We start from the raw sequence: 21,553 nt of genomic DNA, 5'->3' as shown, positions 1-21,553 counted from the left end.
ACTGGGTTTGTAATTACACAGACAAAACCACCAGACTTCGGTGATGCAAGGAACGCTGTGATATACATTGAAACCAGGTTTCCCTTTTGGCCTTTGAAACTTTGGTTTCCTTTCTGAAAGTAGTAGCTCCGATTAGAAGTGCAATACCAATGGGACAGCATCTTACAGTGTTTGTATAAACAGCATAATGAGGCTGGTATAAGTTGCTGTAGAAAGATCAGTGAAGTGCTGTTGAACACGCTTCCTTCTTTACATCATCCTCAGCATCAATTTGAATAATAATGTAGGGCCTCGAGAAGCGTTCCTCTCAGTGGCGATGTTTGTTAAACAAGAGATTGCAGTTACGCACTCTGCAAGTATCCGCGGCTGTGCAATTAGCACAAAGGTGTGCGCTGGGGGTGAGTTAACCAAGTCCCACACCGGGTGCGCAGGTAACTGTCCATTTACTGATGTGCTTGTGTGTGTCCAGGGACGGGTCGGATGTGATCCTCTACTTTTAACCAGCTTCATTCCACAGCAATTATTTCAGGCAGCTCAGAAACCTCACAGCCACTGCCTGAGGGAGGGCCCTGCGGGCCGGGGGGGCTCCGCGCTCAGTCACGGAGCGGCCGCCTCACTGGGGGGCGCCTGAGGGAAGGCGGCGGCGCCGATCCCCTCAGCGCTGGGGCGAGCCGCGGGGGCCAGGCAGGCGGGGAGGGACCCGATCCGATCGGAGCGGACCGGATCGGATCCGAGCCGTTCCCCGACTCTCCGGCGGCCCCTCACGGAGCCCCCTCACAGCGCCGCCCCGCGCGGGCTGCCCCCGGCGGCGGTCGGCGGGGATGGCGGCGGCGGCGGTGGCGGCTCGGGGCGCGCATGCGCGGTGCGCGGGCCCCGTTGGCGGAGCCGGCGGAGCCGAGCGGCGCCGAGCCGAGGGAGCATTGTGCGTGCGGGAGGGCGGGGCGGACGGACGGACGGACGGACGGACGCCGCGCCGCATTCCCCGCCGCTGAGGCCGCCCTTCCCCTCCCCTCCCTCCCCAGCCCCCCAAGCAGCATGTCGGGCCGCTCGGTGCGGGCCGAGACCCGGAGCCGGGCGAAGGATGATATCAAGCGGGTGATGGCGGCCATCGAGAAAGTGCGCAAATGGTGAGCGGGACGCGCCGCGGCGGGACCCCGCGCCGCCCTCCTCCTCCTCCCCGGCACCCCAAAACCTCCCTCGGGTCCCCCCAAAAAACACCCCAACGCTCCTCCCCCCCCCCCCCCCCCCCGCTCCCTCCCCTCACGGCGCCCGGAGCCCGCCGGGCGGCCGCGGGGGGCGGGGAGCCGGCGGCGCCCAGAAGCCATTTCGCGGAGCCGCTCACAGGAAGGCGGCGGCGGCGGCTGAGGGCTGCGGCGGCTCCATTGTGCGGCCCCCGGCCCTCCTCGCCGCCCCCCGGCCTTCCTCACCGCCCTCGGTCCTCTCCTCACAGCCCCCGGTCCCCTTCTCGCCGCCCCCGGTCCCCTCCCCGCCGCCCCCGGTCCCCTCCCCGCCGCCCCTCGCCCGCCGCCCCCCTCACGGGGCCCTGAGGAGCGGCCCCGGGGGGGGGGCTCCGAGGCCGGGGTACCGCTTGAAGGAACCTCTTTCTTTAAAAAAAAAAACACCACATAAAACACCGCTCTACAACTCGAACGGCTTCTCTCGAATTTCCTACTCCTCTCCCAGCCCCTCAAGGCTCCGAGGTTTGCGCGCACAAAACCGGAGCGGGGCCGGAGAGGGCGAGCGGGACTGCCGCCTGAATTTGTGGTGAAACGGGATAATTAAAGGCTGGGTCTCCCCCCCCGGTGGAACGGGTCCCTTTTGTCAGGCCCTCAGCGTGTTTGGGCATTTTCTGCTTTTGTCTTTTTCGGCTTGCATCCTGGAAAGCGACGCGAGGTATTTCGGCGGCACAGCGAAGCAGCTGCTGTCAGCTCTGCACGGTCAGGCCGGTGCTTTGGGTGGGCTGGGGAGCAGTGCCAGGGTGACTCCGGAGAGTCTCTCTTCCAACAAGTTGACTCTCTGTTCCGTAATCTTAAAGTATTTTCAAACGTTTGAAATCCACGGAAAATCCCCTGGGTTGGTACTAATCTGCATAACCTTGTTTTGTTTCCAACCTGATGAAATAAGGGGGCACCTCTGTTAGGATGCGCAGCTAACTCTTCGGTTTCATTGAAAGAAAGGCAAAATAGGGAAATAAACGTGCCTGCTACTCCAGCGAAACGGGCTGTTGCCTTTTAAACGGCCCTGAGCACACGAGTGGGCCAGTTGGCTGGAGCTGGACAAAGAAGCAGGACGTGTGCCCGATAATGCAGGGCCACGGGATGGGGATCTCGGAGAATCCACCCGCTGAGGAAGGAGCTGGAGCAGCCCGGGCATCGCAGTTCGGTTGCTTTCAGGAACTCTCTTCCGCTCAGCTGGCGTTTTTAAGTGCTGTTCGCTGCCTAGTGGGCCAGCTCCGAAGGATCGGAACGATGTGCGGTGATGTGACAGTACTTTTGATCAGAGAGTCTTACGGCTGGATGTGTGGGACTGTAGTGTTTTGTCTGTAGGCATTTCATTCATGAGCGCAGCGTGCTTCCTTTGAGTCCTGGTTTGTGGATTTCAGGGAGGAGGAGAGGCAGAAGCTTGGCCATTCAACAAAACATCTAGATTTTTTTTTTCCCTTGGCAAGAGCTGTCTGCCATCATGTCAGTTGCTATGGCTTCCTCTTTAAAACAAATCTTGCGGTATAAATAGATTTTGTACACTTTAACCCTCATGAGAGACAGCTTGCTTTAAAGGGTTACTGTACAGAATCATGCAACGTTTCTTCTGATCACTGTCAGAAGTATCCTGTGGCTTCTTGTGTGTGCCTCTCACAAGTATTTACATAAACCATTTTTCCTACTTTTAAAGGAATCATAATTTGATGGTGAATCTCAAGATTACCCACCACCACCTGCAGTCAAGTACAGTGGAAAATAAGCAAGAGAGATTCTGTGTTTTGTGGTTTAAATGTTTTGAGAAGACTTGTGAAATTGAACTTTACACACTAGCAATTCCTGCATCTTCAGAGGAGCCACACAGGCAATTTCAAGTGTGCAGTTTCATTTGCATAATAGGAGCAATTTGTTGCCATCCACAGCTCTTCTGTGGAAATGCAGCCACTGAAGATTGAAACACCTTGCACGCAACACTTCATAGGACAGGGTTTTCCGAGACCTGTGCACCGAGAGTTTTCGGTACCGGAGACGAGGAGAGAGGCAGACAGTGCTTACCACAAAATTTCTGAACTGGTGGTGGGTCCAGCCATAAGGATTACCATCAGGTAATCCGCAAGTGAAGGGTGCAGCAGCCCCGCTGTGCAGGTTACTATGTGCCTCTGTTGCTCCAGCTCTTCGTGTGCCCATGGCAAGTCGGTTTCCATCAGCACAGGCTCTGTTCCTTGGAAAATACATATTGTTAGACAGCGAGCCCTTTGGTGCAGGTGCCCTATCTTCCCGTGTGTTTGTAGAGCGCCGAACGCTTCTGCTATTGCTGGAACTTGGCTTATAGTAGTAAACAGTGAAGTTGTTAGGCTGTTATCTTGAGATTAATGTGGCCCTATCTCCTTTGTTTAAACCACTCCTGTGAATGAGCTTCTAATTTAGACAACACTAAGACACGTGTCTTACAGAATACATGGTCGTGTTGTATTCATGTGGCAGAAATGTTAGATTTTTCAGGCCTAAAGAGGGCATTTGAACTTTTTTTTAACCATACTTATTACTTATTTTTCTTTCCATCTAGTTAAACAAAAGGAGTTAAATTTACTGGAATGAGTTGAAGAAGGTACAGGGTTGTTTTTTGTCTTAAAGATGGACAGAGATGTGTAGTTCTAAGTGGGTCCTCAACAAGAGAGAGGAAAAAATTACGGTGTCTTCAACCAGCGTTAGAAAGTAGTGGACTCTTGTCTTACAAGGCTGGATTTAAGTGAAAGAAAATGCAGTTATTTACTAAAAGAAAAGTAACGGGTAGCCAGCAAGCATAAGTAGCAGGTCGTCTTGGGAGGCAGTGAAATAACGTGCATGGGTAACCAGCACTGCTGAACCTTCGGACAACTGTGCAAACATTTCAGGACGGAGGCATGGTGCGGCTGCTGGGGGTAGGTACCCTGCTCAGGAACGAGGAAATCTCCTTGTGGTGGCTTGTCGTTGAGTTGCAGAACCTTTGTGTAAGTCATTTGGCCTTTTTGGGACCTATTCATCCAAGCTGTAATCTAGGGATTGTGGTAATACCTCATAAAGAAGAGGTGAGCGTGGATCGCTTCTGACAGTAGCTGAAGCGCCGTGGGTTTATTACGGCAGAGAGCTGGCTGTGGAGCCAGGCATGGCTTGGGCTGAAGCTTAAAGCAAAGCGTGTGGTGTAAAAGATGCCGAGCACAACAACCACGGGCAGTGAGATGGTGCTGCCCGGTAGCGTGCCTGGGATCTCGCTGCCACCAGTCAGCAGAACTCGTCGGTGCTGCTGCTGTAGCTTCTCTGTTCTTGTCTCCACTCGGGCTCGCTAAAATAGTTTTATATGGTATGTAATGCTCTGAGATTGAGCTGCTGCAGATTTTGCTGCCCTCGCTTCCTTCTTGAAAGAGATTTTCACTCCGAAAAGTAGTTAGGAGGGAGAACTTCTTAACGTGATGCCTCTGGAAAAGGCTGCCTGCCTGCTGCTGCCCCGCGCCCCTCGAGTTAGGCCGAGGGGCAGCTGAACTAAAACCACCCAGTGTGCGAGGGAGCTGTCTTGGAGTGCTGTAGCGCTCCAAGCAGTTACCATGGATGAATTGCAATATGGATTTTCTGGCTCATGGTTACTTCTTGTTGAGCCAGAGCGTGCTCTCTGACTTCAGTGGGAGTTGGACGTATGTAAAAGGGAGAGTTCTGTCGTTTGCAAACCGCGTTTCTCGTGACTGTAAGAAAAGCTGCGTGTGGCGACGTGGAGCCCAGCAGAACGTGGTTAAAAACCTGCTGGCATGCGTAAGTTGAAGGAGACTCTCCTACTGCAGCGTACTGAGATGACCTTAGACAGAGGGTGGCCTTTGTCCAGTCGTGCTACGTCCTATTTCGCTGTATTTGCAGCGTGGTCAAGAAACACCACGTGTACTGGGGCTACCTCACGTTAGTCACTAGACAAACATCTGCATAGCACTAGGCGTGCTCTGAAAAGCCAGCCTCCATTTCAGAAACATCTTTATTTGCGCATCTGACAGCACTTTGTGTGTATAATAATGGCATTTTCTTTCCCATCCCCCTCTCTCCTTTGCTTGATCCCACAGGGAGGTCATAATTCTGTGATTTTCACCAAACTCTGTTGCAATGCAAGTGAGTGTGATGTGATAAATTCAGCATTATGACGTCACTTCGTGATCATCAACAGAAGATGGGGTATGTGGGAGCAAATCCTCGTGTAAATACACATCACTTTGCTAAACGGTAGTCGTGGTAAAAAGCCAAACACGTGTGTGAAAGCCTTTCCTTGAATGACGATGTATTGGCAGTAAAGGCTTTCTGTTTCCGTGCCATCGAATGTTTCTAGCACTCGCTGCTGCTGCAAAAGCTGCCTTGACACTTTATGTATAAGTGTAATATACACTGCTGTGTTTGCTCACCAGTATATTACTTTTATACGTGGAATTTGGTATGCATCTTCAGAGCTTTAGTGTTAACACACAAAATATAAATACATCCAAGAATCTGGGGCTATTTGAAACGGGGAATCGAGTATATAATTATATAACTTCTGGGATATTAGTATGCCTCAGGCATAACCACTAAAGAAGTGTTGATGTTAATGGCTACCCTACGTATCCTTGGCTGTCCTTAAAATGCTGTGCAGATATGGTTCGGAATCTTAAAATGCTGTAACACGATTTCAGATACGTGTAAGGGTTTGTTTCTGTTTCCTTGACTAGCTTCTGAATTGCCTGTAACTAAAATATTTAAGATGCTTTTCAGCGTGGAAGATTAAAGCAAAGAAAATTATTATATATATTTTAAGTTCTGCCATTTCCATTGGTGTTACGCTTGGGCCATGCATGGAGGAATAGGACAGGTTTAGAACCACAAAAAATGATGATGATGATTTATTTTTTTTTAAGCTCTGGAGTTAGGTAGACAAGTGAAGTTGATCATTGCCACGTTTTCAGCCTGATGGGCTGTCAGGCTGATGGTGGTCTTCCACTCTTTCCAGTCCACCCATCGGCACAGAGACCAAGCTGTGTAGCAGGGTCCTGCAGAACAAATTCTTGCCCAGCGATTTCTTGACAAAGGTGGCCTGGGAGTCACCGGGGGAGCAGTTCTGGTCAGCATCTCCAGATCCGTGGGTTCAACAGCAGGTCTGTTCTGCAGCCAGGAAAATGGGCAGAAATTGGGGTTTTGCAACAGAATGGGCACGAGATCTCACAAATTCTTACGCCCACTCCGGCTGTAGGCCAGTGAGAGTATTTTGTAGTTTGGGCACCACTTAGCAAACCTTGTGTTACAGGCAGCATGAGTAAATTGTCAGCTGTAAATGAATAAAAAAACATGTCCCCGATCAGCAGCTGGGGTTGGTGACTTTGCACCAAAAACTGGGGGGTTTGGAGTAGAACTGGTTTGGGGGTTTGGTGTTGGTGTTTTTAATGGAAAGACAGTAAATACTGCAGATAATACCCTGAGCTTTATTTGCAATACCCATTTTAAATTCGGAAGTGAGTTTACCCTGTTGAACTTAAATGTCTGAGAGTCATTACGTTTCTTTGTTAACAGATTTCTGTTTGTGCTGCCGATGATTTTATTACATTTTAGAGGAGCTTGTCGTTTTTTTTCTTATGAATACTTTTATGGTCTTAAACGGTCCATGCTGCAAATGCTTACACATGTAAAATACGTGAATAACAGCAGTTTGGTGTTGGGTTTTCTTTTTAACTGTGTTTGCAGGACTGGGATGGTGGTGTACTTCCCTCACGGAGTATCCTTATTCCCATTGTTGTCTGAATTACTGTGTATTGAATTCAGAAAAAAATCCCTGTAGCTGAAGGTTGTCAGAACTTAAAGTGGTACTTAAGAAGCTCAAAAGATTAAAATGTCAGGGCTAACTTTAATAATAGAAGGAAAAAGTTACTAATATAGGTTTCCTCCTGTGTTCTACAGTCTGTCCAGTGAAGATGCTGTGTGAGGCTGCTTTGAGATGCTAACAGGTATCTTGAACTTTTGGTTTTCCAGTGCAGCATCTCTAAGTAATATTTTGCTGTAGGAAAAGGCTAAAATCTTGATTTTTTTTAAACATCTGTTCACCTCCTCCCCCACACCCAAAACAAAACCCCAGCTGGTTTTATTTCCATAATTTCAAAGGTTTTCCTAACTAGAAATAAGTTTAGTTTGTCTTGTACCCTTTAAAAAAAAAAAAAAAAAAAGAAAAAGTTATGTCATGATCATCTCCTCACAATTAAGTATGCTCTCATTATCGACATGCTCATCTCCACTGTCATTTTTATCATGCCTAGTATTAGAGCTCCAAATTAGCATAAAATTGTTTCTTGACATATTTTAGCCATCTAGTGCACATAAACGGATGCATCTAAACACACAGAGGGAAAACTGTGCTCCAGTAGAGCAGTGGGAAAGAAAAGAATCTGAAGTAGTCTTGCACTTAAATTAAAATATCCTCGTGGACAGATCCAAAACTTATAAAATTGCCATATATAGCTTCTCTCTCTTTCTCTCTCTTTCTCAAAACAGGAAGGTGTCTCCTCTAATAGGAAAACAAATAAGATTGGCTTTAGGAGCTAAAACAAATAGCACAGAGGATGTTTGTGGCATTTGTACAATGTGGCTGCTTTTGACTCTGGGAGCCCTTTCTAAAAACGGAGCTATCACATATGTATTTGGAGTCACATGCAGCTTCTCCCATCCTGCAAAGAACATTACTTTTTAATCTGTAACTGGATTCCAAATCTATTATTTAAATGTGTTTTTAACAACGAAATAACAAAAATGCTTGAGATCTCATGCCAAATTAATTTCAGATGTTCCTGAATTTTTAATGGAATTGGTCTTTGTTGTTAACTTTCAATCGATCCATTTGCAGAGCTAGATTGCAAACCCAGGAACCAGTAGTGGTGATCTGTGACCCGAAAACTGATCTCAGAAATGTGATGAAATTTCTCTGGCATTCTGGACCTTCCTTTAATGTTCTCATGTAAAGACCTCAAGGAATTCATCCCTTAACTCAGTGTTCAGCGTCCTTGCCATCTCTGCACTCGGTGTCCGTGTGACCCCCTAATGTAGTGACACCCTCCGGCCAGATTTCCTTCACATTTGTCACTGTCATGACTTCGTGCCTGGCTGGCAGGGGTCTGCACAGAGTGCTGTAGGTTCTGCTTTTTCCCTCTAATAGCGTCCTCAGCCTCCCCTGTCCGAGAGAGCCAGGCTTTCCTGAGTCTGAATTGTGCCTCACAGCACAGATCGGTACCTGTAGGGCTTTTGGTTCTGAGGCAAGAATTCCAGAGTTGTCTGACAGGAGTGTTGAGTGAATGTTAAATCGCTAGCAGCAAATTTCTACCCAGAAATAAACCTCAGACGGTCAAAATGCATTCAGATTTCTAATACCATTAAACAGCTTCACGACAATCAAAACACACTGGTCTGTTTAAAACTTCTTTTGCTCTCTGGAAACTTAAGTGAAAATTGTAGGCATTAAATCTACATTTGCAATAGCTATTCTTCTTAACGGTATTGTTAATCCTGATCTTATTACTGCTACTGCAGTTACTCACCTAGTCACGTAACAGCCCTCAGAAATCTGGAGGTTAGCAGCGCTCTAACAAATTTTTGAAATGCAAAGAACAATTTGCACAATGCAGTGCTAAGACGATGTAATAGAGCTCATCCTACTTAATAGCCTATTTAAATCCTTGACAACTTACAATAGTAGATTACTTTATTTTGAATACGAATTTTAACTTTAACTTCTCCTGCATTGTAATTTTGTAGGGAGAAGAAGTGGGTGACAGTTGGCGACACATCCCTAAGGATTTACAAATGGGTACCAGTAACAGAGCCTAAAGTCGATGATGTAAGTATCCTGCAGATACCTTGCGTTTCTCGAGATGTAGAGACTTGCATTCAGGGAAAGCTGAACAAAATATGCTCTCAGTTCTTTGAGCCTCTAAGCTAAGACTGGTGTTGGTCTCACAAGCACTTGGACAGAAGAGCTGTAGAGAAAATGTTGATCTCCACAAAAAGTGGTGGTGGTGGTGGTTCAGCAGGTGGCAGTCTTCTGGAGTCAGCTTGGATCAATTCTCAGATAACTGTTACGTATTCGACTCCGAAACTGTTTTGAAATCTTTCTCCAACATAATCATCAATAGAGTTGGGGATGGAAGCAGGACATCAGTTATGCTTCCTCTCTTTCTGCCTGATGCTTTAAAGGAAAGCTGCTTTGGAACTGCACAGAGAATGTATTCTATCTGTGCATCACTGTTGTTTTGCTGAGAAATAGGTGCAAAACCTTGAAGTAAGGGTAGGAAACTCCCAGGGAACTGAGACCTCTTGCATTAAGGTAACCAGCCCAAGCAGTACAGCCCATGTGCTTCTATTGTAATGTTTGGTTTTTGATGTTTGGTGTATGCATCATGTTTATACTCTGTTCATTTGCCATAATCACGTGTCATAAAAATAACAAGTGTAAAAATCAAAGTAGATAGGACTTATAAATTGTTTTTCAATACCAGTATTACTCTCATGTTATAAATTGAGATATTGTTATAGAGAGAAAACTAATTCATGGTACCACAGTTAATTATCAATACAAAAGGATACGCATCCTAAGTTTGGTGCCCTTTCCTTGGGCTGTCTTGTGGCTTTACTTTATTTGAAATACGAGTTCAGACCTGTTTGAAAGAAAACTACTATGTTAATAAATGTATAAAATGATGGTTCTCAGATAAGGCAGTGTTACAATCTTGCCACAAAAGTGACTCAAAGTCCAAATTCAAGACCTATGTTTGATTAGTGTTGTTTTACTTGAGTCTGTTTCTTTGGTGCCTGTGGTTGTAGCACAGATTTTTATGACGATCAGAGTTGCCTTTTGTCCTCGTCCGAAGCGTGAGCAGCATCTCCGTGAAATAACCGTTTGTGAACTTGGAAACTTTCCCTGTTTTCTTCACAGACACTTATTCATTCTGTCTAGCTGTCCAATGCTTGGTCTTGATTTTATTGCTTATTAGACATTGCGGGGATTGAGGTGGGTAGGGAGGAAGCTGGAGAGAGAGAAGGAGAAATACTTAGGCTCATGGCTTCCAAAAATAATTTTCCAGCAGTGAAGCTATACTTGCGTGGTGGGTACAACAGAACTTTGAAGCAGAATTTCTGTTGAGTTTCTGGATGGACTTTCAAAGTGCCTGGTACCTCAAGTCAGGTTCTTTGTTAGGAAGAATGGCCTTGTATAGCCGTCGCTACTTGCAGAGTTCAAGTATGGTTTTTGAGCCATAATCTTCAGGTTTTGGTTCATATTTGCTGAACTGGAGACAGTTCAAGACCAGTTCATTTTGTGTCCTGCAGTCGCATTCTGTTCGTAACAAGTAGAGGCTGTTCTGCAGCTGCAGTTGCAGGTTTGATGTCGTAAGGTTTTTGTATTTTGCTCAGGAAGTTCTTACAATAATAAAGTACATACATTAAAAAAAGACAACTAGGTAGAGGTCATCTTGGCTCTTTAGTCTTGTTACAGACATCGTTTTATATCCAACTTCATCCTCTTGTGAAGGAGTATTCTTGCTTTTCACTAGAATAGAAGAATGGGATCTTCTTTATTGCTTCATGTTTCAAATGGAAATTATCTGTGACTTTAGCAAACACCAATTAGGTTACTTCCCTCCTCACATGTTGCTCCTAAGCCACTTTGCCATTTCTTTGAACTGGAATTAAGCTCTGTCCTCCCACTAGCTTTGGAAGGCTGTTGTGGAACCTCACTTTGTTAAACAAACAGCAACAACAACCAAAACACCTTTCAGCTTAAATAGTTCAGTTACTTCTTTTGTGCCCAAAGTGTCCTTTTACCTTAAGAAAAGTTGGGAGAGATTATCCCTTCTGAACTTTGATTTTGCAACAATAGAGAAGCCCGTGCGCTTTCACCTTTGTTTCATGTATTAGGGAATAAAATCTGGGTCATTCCATTTGCTCTCTCTGAAGTAAAAATACAGTTTAAAAAGCCTAATGATCTGTTTGAGATAAAGGAAAAAGTCTTTCCAGATCCTACTTGTTGAATTTCTTCTGCAGTTTTAGACTGTGCTTGGTTTTATTGCCTTCCTTGTTGGAGAACATTGTCCTGACCAAATGGAGAGGTTGTTGAGCGTTCTTCCTAGAGTCAGGCTTTTAATCGTCTTCTCAGCAGGCACGCAGGGTCCTCCAAAAGCAGTGCAGCTGGCTCTTTCTCCTCTGAGACTGATTACGTCACCTCTTAATTGAAAATGCTGCATCCCTTAGCAGACGCAGATTTTCCACGTGATGGATGCCAATGTCTCTTCCTTTGTTTTAAGGCGTGCGGTCCGTACTGTTGTTTGGTCCTGAGCACGTTGTGACCTATTGTCCCTGTAGGACTGTCTTGTTTATGCTCTTTGTTCTAGGCAATCTGATTTTTCTTAATCCATCTTCTAATTTTAATGAAGAAACAGCATTAGGTATAGAGGAGAAGGTTTCTGCAGCATTGGTCATTGAGAAAGAGGTAAAAAGCTGTCTCTTTAGTTTAAAAACTCTGGATCTGTCATAATTTCTGTTGTGCACGCATTCCGGTTGCCTAGGTGCATTGTACAAGCTTCCTGACACAAAGGGGAGAATATCCTGAGTTAGGCAGTAGTGTGTTAATATCCATAAAACATAGAGTGAGCAGAGTTAAGCAGGCAGAAATCGGGTAGCTTGTGAATCTTCGTCACTGCCACTGATTAGTGTGCTGCTTTTTTCCCATTGTGGCAGAGATTCCTTTGACCTTGCTTTCGTAGCTAATTGATCTGAGTACAAAGTTAGCAGCCAACACCTCCCAAGTTCTCTGACTCAGTTTCAGCAAGTCATTTAATCATCGTGCCTCTGATTCTGGGCTTGCAGAATGAGAGGTAGTACTGAGAACTGTTGCGCTTGTTCCAAAAATTGTGCCGCGGCCTAATGATGAAAAACGTGTTTAAGTACTAACAGCTACTAGAACTTCTGGCTAGTGCTTTGTGTCATGAAGAATGTTGTTTTGTGTCAATTAGAAGAGCAGTTCTGTGATTACTGGGACTAATGCAATATTGGCAACATCAGTGATTATCGCCTCGGTGTTTTTCACTTGAAATGAAGCGAGATGCTTACAGAAGTAATGAGTGGAAAGGGCTTTATATTAAAACGCTTTTTTTTTTTCATGGTGATAGTCCTGTTTGTGGTACCTTTTTGTTTTTCAGAAAAATAAGAATAAGAAAAAAGGCAAAGATGAAAAATGTGGCTCTGAAGTGACCACTCCGGAGAACAGCTCCTCTCCAGGGATGATGGACATGCACGGTGAGTGGGAGAAGGTCAGCCCAAATTACCCTATTACGCTGCTGTGAAAGTAGAAGCTAACAGTGTCAAATTCTCCCTTGCTCGGATGTATGGACAGCATAATTAGGCCAAAGTGAGAATGGCATCAGACACCAATTTGGTACCTTGCACTTCTATTCTGTGGCTGTACCGACAGTTGTTTAAATGCCATTTTTATTTGGGCTGCGTATGTGGGGGGGAAAATTGGTGGTGGGCCTAGATGTGAAAATAAAAATGTGAATATCTACTATCCAAATGCTATACTCAGGTGAAGTAAGTAACTCTGTCAAGCTTGCTGCTTGAAGAACCAGGAGACGCCCCCAAAGCCTCAGTGGCGCCTACCGTCACTTGTGCAGGCTTTGTACTTGTTTAATGGAATAGGTGAGTCAGGTCAAAAAAAATCAGCAAGAGCCAAGAGAGCAAGCTGTGGTGCTGCTTTGTCTCCTTTCTACCTCAATTTGATGAAATTAACTGGTTAAGAAAACATTTTGCTTGCCAGTCAGGCACTATTAGATCAATTTAAAAAGTGTGGACTGTTGAATATCAGCGTGGTATTTTTTACAGAGAAGCCTGTACAGCTCTAATTTTTTACTTTCTATATGTTTGGGTAGCAATTGTGGCTGAGAATGCAGCACCATTTGAACTGATGAGAAAGGGTCACTTTTTGGCAGGATTTAATTTTTTCATTTCAACTTTATTTGCATTTTTATTGCCTCTTAGTTATTTTTTTGCAGTGTTTGCAATGAGAACGATCTTGCGATTAAAGGATTGAGTGGGATATTCACAGACTGGATTAATTTTTCATCAGTGTTGCCAACTTCTTAGCTTTTGCCTTGGTCAGATCATTTAATTTTCTTAAGCCTTGTTCCTCCATCCATGAAGTGAATATAATACTTGCTTTATTAATCATATATCATTTGTGTTTTTAAGCCATACTGTACAATTTCATGATAAGCTTAATCTTATCTTCAGGCTACTCTGAAAAGAGATGGCTATCCCATCACTGGCTATGCATTTCTGAAGTCCTTTGGATGTAATGATTGTACAGATGCAGAGGGAGGTAGATCAGCTTACATGCTAGTAATTTAACTAATAATGTTTGCTGGGTTAGTTTTCTTTAGGGATCGGGGGCTTCTGTCTCAGTTCCCCATGGTTACACTGGATTAAAGATTACAGGAAGCTGCACCCCAGTGCTATCAGTAAAGTATTAGCTGAGATATTTAAACCACTGTCATTGGCTTTCACAAAGAAGAGGGTACAAACAGGACGTTTCTTGTTAAGTCCAAAACATGATCTGTGTTGCAGAAAGCTTTCGTGATCAAGCTACTTGAGGCTAGTGAGTATTCTGGACAACTATTGCTAAAGTACTACTGGTATTAGGACTGGATGGTACATTTTACCTTGATAACAGCGTGCACTTTTTTGACCTTCAAGACACTTCAAAAACCACCTGCTCATCAGAGCTTTGCGGTGATGGATATCCGTAGCATGAATGTTTAATTGGCCCTTTATTAGGTGGACTATAAAATGAGACTGTTGTTTCAGTTGTTCTATGTTACTTGCATTATAAAATTCCATGTTCTTTGGAAGTAATCTGAGCAAAACACTCTTGGTTTTATTGTATAATATTACTTAAAGCACCTTTCTTGAAGTTTTCTGGTTTTTAGTAACTGCTAGAAAACTTGTGATTACAGCATAGGCTGCAAAAACAGAAGTTGTGATGGTGGTGGTGTGGAATAAGCTAAGATACAGTGTTAGCGTAAATACTACTGGATTTCAACTCCAACAAGGTAGAATATACCCTGCGTTATCAGGGAATAAAAAAGGGAAAAAAAAGAGAAAGAATTTAGTCGTGCTTTTTATTCAGAGCTTTTCAAATCGGGCTTTCTTGTTCTAAACACTTTTGTTAACAGATGACAATAGCAACCAGAGTTCAATAGCTGATGCTTCTCCAATAAAACAAGAAAACAGTAGCAATTCAAGTCCGGCACCAGAACAGAATTTGGCAACACAAGCAGATGGCACTGAAGTAAAGTCTGATGAAACTCAGACAGAAGCAAAGGAGCAGCCTGGTTCAGAAGGTAAGCTGAAAGACCATCCTTAAAGCCAAACAAAAAATGCAATCCTTTATCATGATATCATTTATTTGCTTGTCCATTTTAAGAACTGAATAATAACAGTTTGGAATAAATGGCTTCTGAGTTCTCAGCTTTTATGTGAAAATGAGCCATAATCTCTCTTGCCTATCCGTGATTCTTCCGTACAACAGGAAAGGTCAGACTGACATTCAAAGTCATTTCAGAGAGGAAACAAACAAAATACTTGGTTTATTGTTGTCATAATCTGTCTTAAATTATTTCTTCTTTCAAAGTAATGTTTGAAATGCCTGTTTCCATTTAATCGCACAAACTCTGGAAAGAGTTACTTTTGTAGGTCTGGGAATGTTTGTTACCTAGTGTGAAAGTACAAGTGAGGTGAGATACTTTTACATCTATTTATTTATTTTCTAATTGTGTAAAGTATAATGTAAGCTTTCTTTCTCTCTTAACCTTGTTAGTTGCTTATTCAAAACTTAGTTCTGAATTCTGTCTTCGTTTTCTAAAAGAGCTACAATATCATATTGCAGTTGTACAGATGAAAAATACATGTGGGTTAAGAGATTGTTCTGAACCACATTCTTTGAATCGTATTTGGATAATTGAAACATGTTCAGTATATATATTCTTTGAAAGATAAGTGACTTTGTCCTATTATAACAGATAAAATGTCCTTAACACCATTCTAATTATTAGGTTGCAAAATTCTTCCCATAGCAAAGCAATTAAATTATGCCCTCCTGATTACGTTCTTAGCTCAGTAGATCCAGTAACCAATTTAAATTTAGAGCTTTTATCTTGGTAATACCGGAACAGTGAAGTATGTGAAAGTTGTCATTGTTCATGGGGGGTTAAATTTTGACAAATGAATCGTCACCAAATTGAAATAAACTAGAATGCCATATCCTTCAGAGAAAATCTAAACTAGCATATTTGTGATACAGTAAACTGTAAGGATTTACTCCTAGGTCTAATATTGTCTGAACCTGTTTGTGTGAAGCTGTTAATAGCACACAAGCTCCCCTGACTAAATTTAGATTCAAGGAAAATCGTACTGAGTTCTCTGGATTAGTTCCAGAGTTGGTTACTGTAAAACAAAAGGGAGAAGTCATGGCATAAACCACTCCTTATTGACATGGTCTCTCTGTTGGTAATATGCTGTGTTTAAAAATGTATTAAATAATCCACCGAAGTGTTAATCTCATCGAACCCATGTAACTGTGACATTGTTCAGCAGGGTAGGGTTAATGACCTTGTACATCTCTCTCATGTTAACTACACTAAGCCTTGCTTTTTGAGCAAGCACAGGTGTGGGTTTTCTTTTTGCTTTAAAGAACAAAAAAAGTTGGAAGCAGGTAGGAGCTGTAACAAGCGGGACGACTTCTTCACAAGTATGCACCAGACTTGAAAATTCTGCACCCTTAATGGTTAAGATATCCAACTGAATTTCTAAATTTTATCTTAAATGTAGTATCAAGGGAAAAAAGTGCATTTTAATTATCTGAATCAAAATTCAGCAATATAAATTCGCTCTGTAGCCTTAGCTACATAGTTTTTGGGTCATTAATTATCACAATTCAGCCCTTTCTGTAGCCGCCTCTTCTGGTTTAAAATTGTCCTTGTGTTCATTCAGCCCTTTTGCAAAGTTTATGTTGAAACTTGTTTGCTGACAGCATTGCACAGTTCTGTGTTACAAGGTGTGTGTGAGTTTAGCTCCCTCTAGGGACTGGCTCCAGCAATTGTACACAGCCGGCAGCATGAAGGCAAAGATCTCAAGTGGCAGCAGCCCGCGGTTTTGGTCTCGGAGTTTAAGCTTAATTCATTATATTCGTACTCTTATGTATGTTATCGTTAATGGTTACATGTGGGAGAAATTTGTATGATCCCGAGGTGCTAGTGAGAAAATATCCTAAAAGCTCCTGCTGAATGCTCTCATGTGTTTACAATAATTTCTTGAAATTTCAGATACCTCCGATGAACAGAACTCACAGTCTTCAATGGAAAATTCCATGAATAGTTCAGAGAAAGCAGAAATTCAGTCCTCTGGAGAAAATGATATAATTACAGAGGCATCTAAAAACTCTCAGGTAACCTTATGCACAAAAGCCCAATTACTTGGAATTTGGAAAAGAGCATTTTTACCAAAAAGCAAATGTAAGGAGGCCAGTAGTGTATTTAGGCTCATTTCCTAAGGTGATGACAGTAAATCAGATGTAGAGTATTAAATGCATACATGTATCTGGTGGTGTGGTTAATTTGATTGCCTTCTTGCATTTCACATAATAGGAAGGGTAACACTCAATCGGTCTGGTTTACTTTTCAAGTTCCTATACCAGGCTGTGTTAGTTTTGTAAGAAAATACTAAAGTTTAATGTTAATAAATGGTTTGGACATAACCTACTGAAAAAGTGCCTTTGAGGACCATTCAGGCATAAAATGCTTTCTAGAAAAGTAAATTCATACAGCGGGTAGGAACGGGAATTTTTGTAGATTCCATGGGCAAAGTGTTCTGATGTTTATTCACTGAGAATACTGAAAAATTCCAGGTGGGTGGGAGAAAGCAATTATCATTTTAATTGTCCCCTTCATACTAAAATGCTCAGAGCACTGCTCAGACCATTGGTTTTCCTCTTGGGTGGTTGGCTTGTTTCAGTGCACACCTTGCTCTTTCAAAACATTCCATGTTCTGTCCTGTAGAGGTTGCTTTTGCTACAGCAGGAACAAATTCATGTGCACTTGGTGTGGGTTGTGCTCACGTGTGGAGCTGAGGGAAGTCGGGTATAGCCTTGCTGGTGCTTGGAACATTCCCTGCGGCTTCTAGCCCGGAACTAGAATTTTGTTTGTCAGTAGATGACGCAAGTGTAAAGAAGCTGAAGTAAGATGTAAGTAGAGGAGTGATTTTCCGGAAGCAAATTGACTTGGTCACGTTATTCTTGTCTCCGGGGATGCTTTCTATTTCACAAATGACACACCAGGGAATTTGTTCTTGCTTCTTGTTTGATGTTTATGGCACCTGAAATTGAGTGCAATGATAACATGATTGTTTTTCTTTCCCCCCACCACCATTAAGGACTCTGAAGGAGTGCCACCTTCTAAAAAGATGAAAGTAGAGGCTTCCCAACAAAACGTTGAAGAGATTTAGACTATAGATTTTTCTGGTCAGTTTTTACGTAAGGTACATCAGTGGGCTTAATTATAGAACAACCTTACTTAAGCATCTTCTCTTGGATGAGGACAGAACTCCTAACTTTTCAAGTTACCAAGCAAAAATCCAAGAAAGCCTAACAAAGGTTTAACTTCTCAGACACTGAAAACTTTTTCCTGTGAAACAAACATTGAGAACTTTTAAGTTACTGTCTCTGAAATGGTTGGAGTAAACAACTCAGGAGGGGTCTACGCACTGTTTCTAAAGTCAAAATTACAATTATGTTGCTGCTGTATTTTTTTTTCATTTCTCTATTTAACATTGTAAGATATTTAAGGATGGTACAGGTCAGGTATTAGCTTTCATGTGAAGTTCATTGTTCTGGCGTGATGTCTGCTTTTGTTTTGTGCCTTGTGTTCTGAAAACAGTGCTAACTTTTAACTTTTAAAAGTTGTTTTGCAACTGTCTCCTTTGCAAAGTGGCCTATGTTTGTATAATGCCGTGTAGTAAGGCTTTTTCTTTTTCTTTTTCTTTTTTTTTTTTTTTTTGTTTGGGGTTTTTGTTTTGTTTTTAATTTTTAAATCCCTGGTGCTTAAATTTTAATAAATACAGATCAGGAAGCCATTTTCACTCTTGGAGTCCAAGGAGAAAAAGGAGCTTGATATATTATTTTAGCAGCTATAGTGGAGATCTTTTATTGAATGCATGGCATTCGCAACTGTAAATTTGGTCTTCTAAATACTTAACTTCATCAGAAGTTAACATGATCTGTTTACCATTTATAGTCCAGATCTGAATATATACTATAACACAACAGTTAAAATACTTGCGTATTAGGTCCAGATCTCTGTACTGGGTACAACTTGCTTTACAGAAGAGTTCCACTATGTACATAAATAGGATCAAAGGGATTGATGCACAGTGAATTTACTTTCAATTGGTCTTTTTTGATATGAGGTTTTCACTGAACTGGATTTCATTGTACTGTTCCTTTATAAGATGTTTACTTCTGCGTTCCAGGTTAATACTGTATTTGGGATTTATTTTTTTTCCTTTGAGCAAGTCTTGTAAATAAGCCTTGTTTTTTTCCATAGTATTTGCATCATTGATAGAAATGTTGTTTTTTTTTTCCAATTATATCAAAGTGTGCTTATGCTGAACTTGATTGAAAAGCACTAAGCATGTGCAACTCCCTTCAAATTAGTGGCATTTAGAAGTGCAGAACCACTGCAAAGGTCAGGTCACAAGGGCCTGATCTTCCAGCGGGCTTTGTGCTTCCAGGATGAGCACCCGGTTATAAATACTTGGTATCGGTGGGAACCGCTTTATTTCTCACTTTAATTCTCTTTATACACACACGTGCGTGTGCACGTGTGCACACACACACGTGTTGCTGGATCAGGCCCTTAGTCTTTCTTCACTTTGTGTGTGAGAGGTGGAGCTTGTAATTTAAAATATGATCTCACAGCTATGGAAATGGTTGCATATAGTTTGTAAGCTAAGAACTGTAAATACTTTTTTAAATGAAAAAATTGCTTCCAGTTGATACATTTTCATAATTAGCTCTTCATTAAGCTTATTTATTTCTGAATTCTCCAATAGTGAAAATGGCTTGCACTTAGACTACTGCATTGCGTTTGCAATTACCACTTTATTATGAAAAACAATGGGGAAGCGGGGGGAGGGTGTAGAGGGAGGGAGGATTGGGGAGCCAATACTGACCTTCCATAGGATGTTTGTAGGATTAAACTCCAAATAACATATGACACTCAGTTTCGGAACTTTTCTTTTGTGTTGAAATAAACTTTTTGGATTTTAACTGAATAAAATTTGGTTGCAAATCATTCATGAAAACAGTGTGCTCCCTAATAAGTTTTTGGGATTTCTGGTCTGATCATGAAGTCCATTAACATTCTGAAAAAAAAAAAAAGGAAATGAGGAGCCAAAAACTATGTTTGCACAATATATGCAATGAAACGGTAGAATTCTCTCTTGAATTGTGTGTATGCCTAAAATGTGGATAACTGGTCAATGACGATTGATTTGTATGTATATTACATTCAGATTTAAGTGATATTTTGTGAGAAGTTCTATTGATATATTAAATGGGCAAATTTAGAAAGATTCAAACTTAAAAATATTTTTGATTTACTAACTTTTTTTGTTATTTTTAATGCTAAAACAAAACAAATCTGATGCCACCTTTGATAAGTAGTCATTTTTACTAATCCCTATCAGGTGCATCACAGCAAGTTTTTAATTTTAATTTTGTAGAAGTTTCCAAGGGAATAAATAGACTTTTTGTTTAGAAACTAATTCCTGTACTTTAGGAAGAAATAAAATATATAAATAGCACTAAAAATACCTCAAATTTTTCATTAGATAGAAACATTTATTGGCATTATTGACATCAACAGGTTTAATTATAAACTTCCTTTTCTCTCCTGTGGCTTCTGCTCAGAACTGTTCATTGTTCTGTGGCTTACAAGATAAGGCATCATAATCATATTCCTAGAGGCTTTATTTCTAAACTAGTACTGCTTTATTTACAGCTTATACAGGATACATTCAGAACTTTTTTTGTTAACCAGAGATTCTAGTGACAACAGACAACTGAACAAGCAGATAGATTTGGGTTCCTTAGACCTGTTATTGTCAGCCTCTAAGAAAAGAGACTTTGACATTACCTGGTATGAAGAAATCCAAAATAGTGTATAAGACTGTTATTAGTCTTTTTTTGAAGTGCCTGATAACATTTATGGGCCAACGGATGTGATTAAACACATTTTAATGCCAGAAAGTACAGATGGGACCAAACCAGAACATCGAATTCAAACCAACCTGAGGTTTGAAACCAGATCTAAATCCAGCTTTTTTTTGGCTTGGACCTGTCTCTACCAGAAACTTGTTTTATGAACTCACTGTAAAAGGGTTTATTGAAAGCATTGAGACGTGGAGCAGAAGGAGAGATGTAATTTTCTTCAAGATGACTGAAAGTTCTCATACAGCTAATGTTTTAGAAATAGTGCAAATATCAAGAAGTGCTTCCTTGCTACAATGCTGAATGTTGGAGCTTCAGTTACGAGAAAAAAAAAAAAAAAAAGAAAAAAAAAGAAACTAGAAGCAAGCAAGTAAATTAGCTGAGTTTGTGGAACGTGTGGGAAGGCCTTCCGAATAAGCGATTTACTCAGCCAAACATTTTATAGCAGAACTATTCCTTGGAATTTTTATGCTTGGGAAAGTAGTTGTTAAACATTCCAAAAAGTGCTGGCACTTACAAAACGACAAAAAATAAAAATAAAAAAAAAATCAACAAGGCAGTATAAAATATTGGTTTTGGGTGGCTATCTTCATACATAAACATTGTCATGTTTTGGAATGTTCTTTATATCTAAGGGCCTGTTAGAAGGTGTAAAGAATTTTGTTTTCTTCAATACCTAATCGTTTTCCATCTTATGATTTGTGTGTGTGTGTGTTGTACAGCAGTATAATTTTTCACTTATTTATTCCATCGGTAGTTATGGTTTGTACAATGTACAATGGTTTCATTTCAAAAATAAAATAAAAAATCACAACATGAATGCTGTGTGAATAATTTTTATCAAGAAACTTAATCTCATTTTGTTTTTTAAATTTAAAATAAATTCCCATTTTATAGTCTTTTAAAACGTGCGTTCTATGGTGTTGTCTTATTTGGTAACGTGTAAAATGATTCACTTGATTTCGACCAAAGTTGTTCTGATGTGTTAGCAGGACACTGATTGGGAGTGGGGGTAACATAA

General features: G+C 41.8%; 1 protein-coding gene across 2 annotated transcripts; it reads left to right on the top strand.

The window, feature by feature from the left end:
* Positions 1-893: 893 nt before the first annotated feature.
* Positions 894-21,352, top strand: BCL7A (BAF chromatin remodeling complex subunit BCL7A). 2 transcript variants are annotated; one of them, XM_066979325.1, is made up of 7 exons: positions 904-1,127; positions 5,282-5,390; positions 8,979-9,060; positions 12,416-12,512; positions 14,444-14,611; positions 16,592-16,713; positions 17,697-21,352. In XM_066979325.1, the coding sequence occupies exons 2-7, from the start codon at positions 5,356-5,358 to the stop codon at positions 17,766-17,768; spliced, it is 576 nt and encodes a 191-aa protein (XP_066835426.1). In that variant the 5' UTR covers positions 904-1,127; positions 5,282-5,355; the 3' UTR covers positions 17,769-21,352. The 2 variants fall into 2 exon arrangements, with proteins under 2 accessions (XP_066835425.1, XP_066835426.1); XM_066979324.1 differs by lacking the exon at positions 5,282-5,390 and having other exon boundaries at positions 894-1,127.
* The last annotated feature ends 201 nt before the right edge of the window (positions 21,353-21,553 follow it).

The sequence above is a fragment of the Anser cygnoides genome, chromosome 17 (assembly GCF_040182565.1).
Source record: "Anser cygnoides isolate HZ-2024a breed goose chromosome 17, Taihu_goose_T2T_genome, whole genome shotgun sequence".
NCBI classification, from domain to species: domain Eukaryota; kingdom Metazoa; phylum Chordata; class Aves; order Anseriformes; family Anatidae; genus Anser; species Anser cygnoides.
The sequence above is the reverse complement of the archived record's forward strand: the minus strand, read 5'-3'. Positions and strand labels throughout refer to the sequence as shown.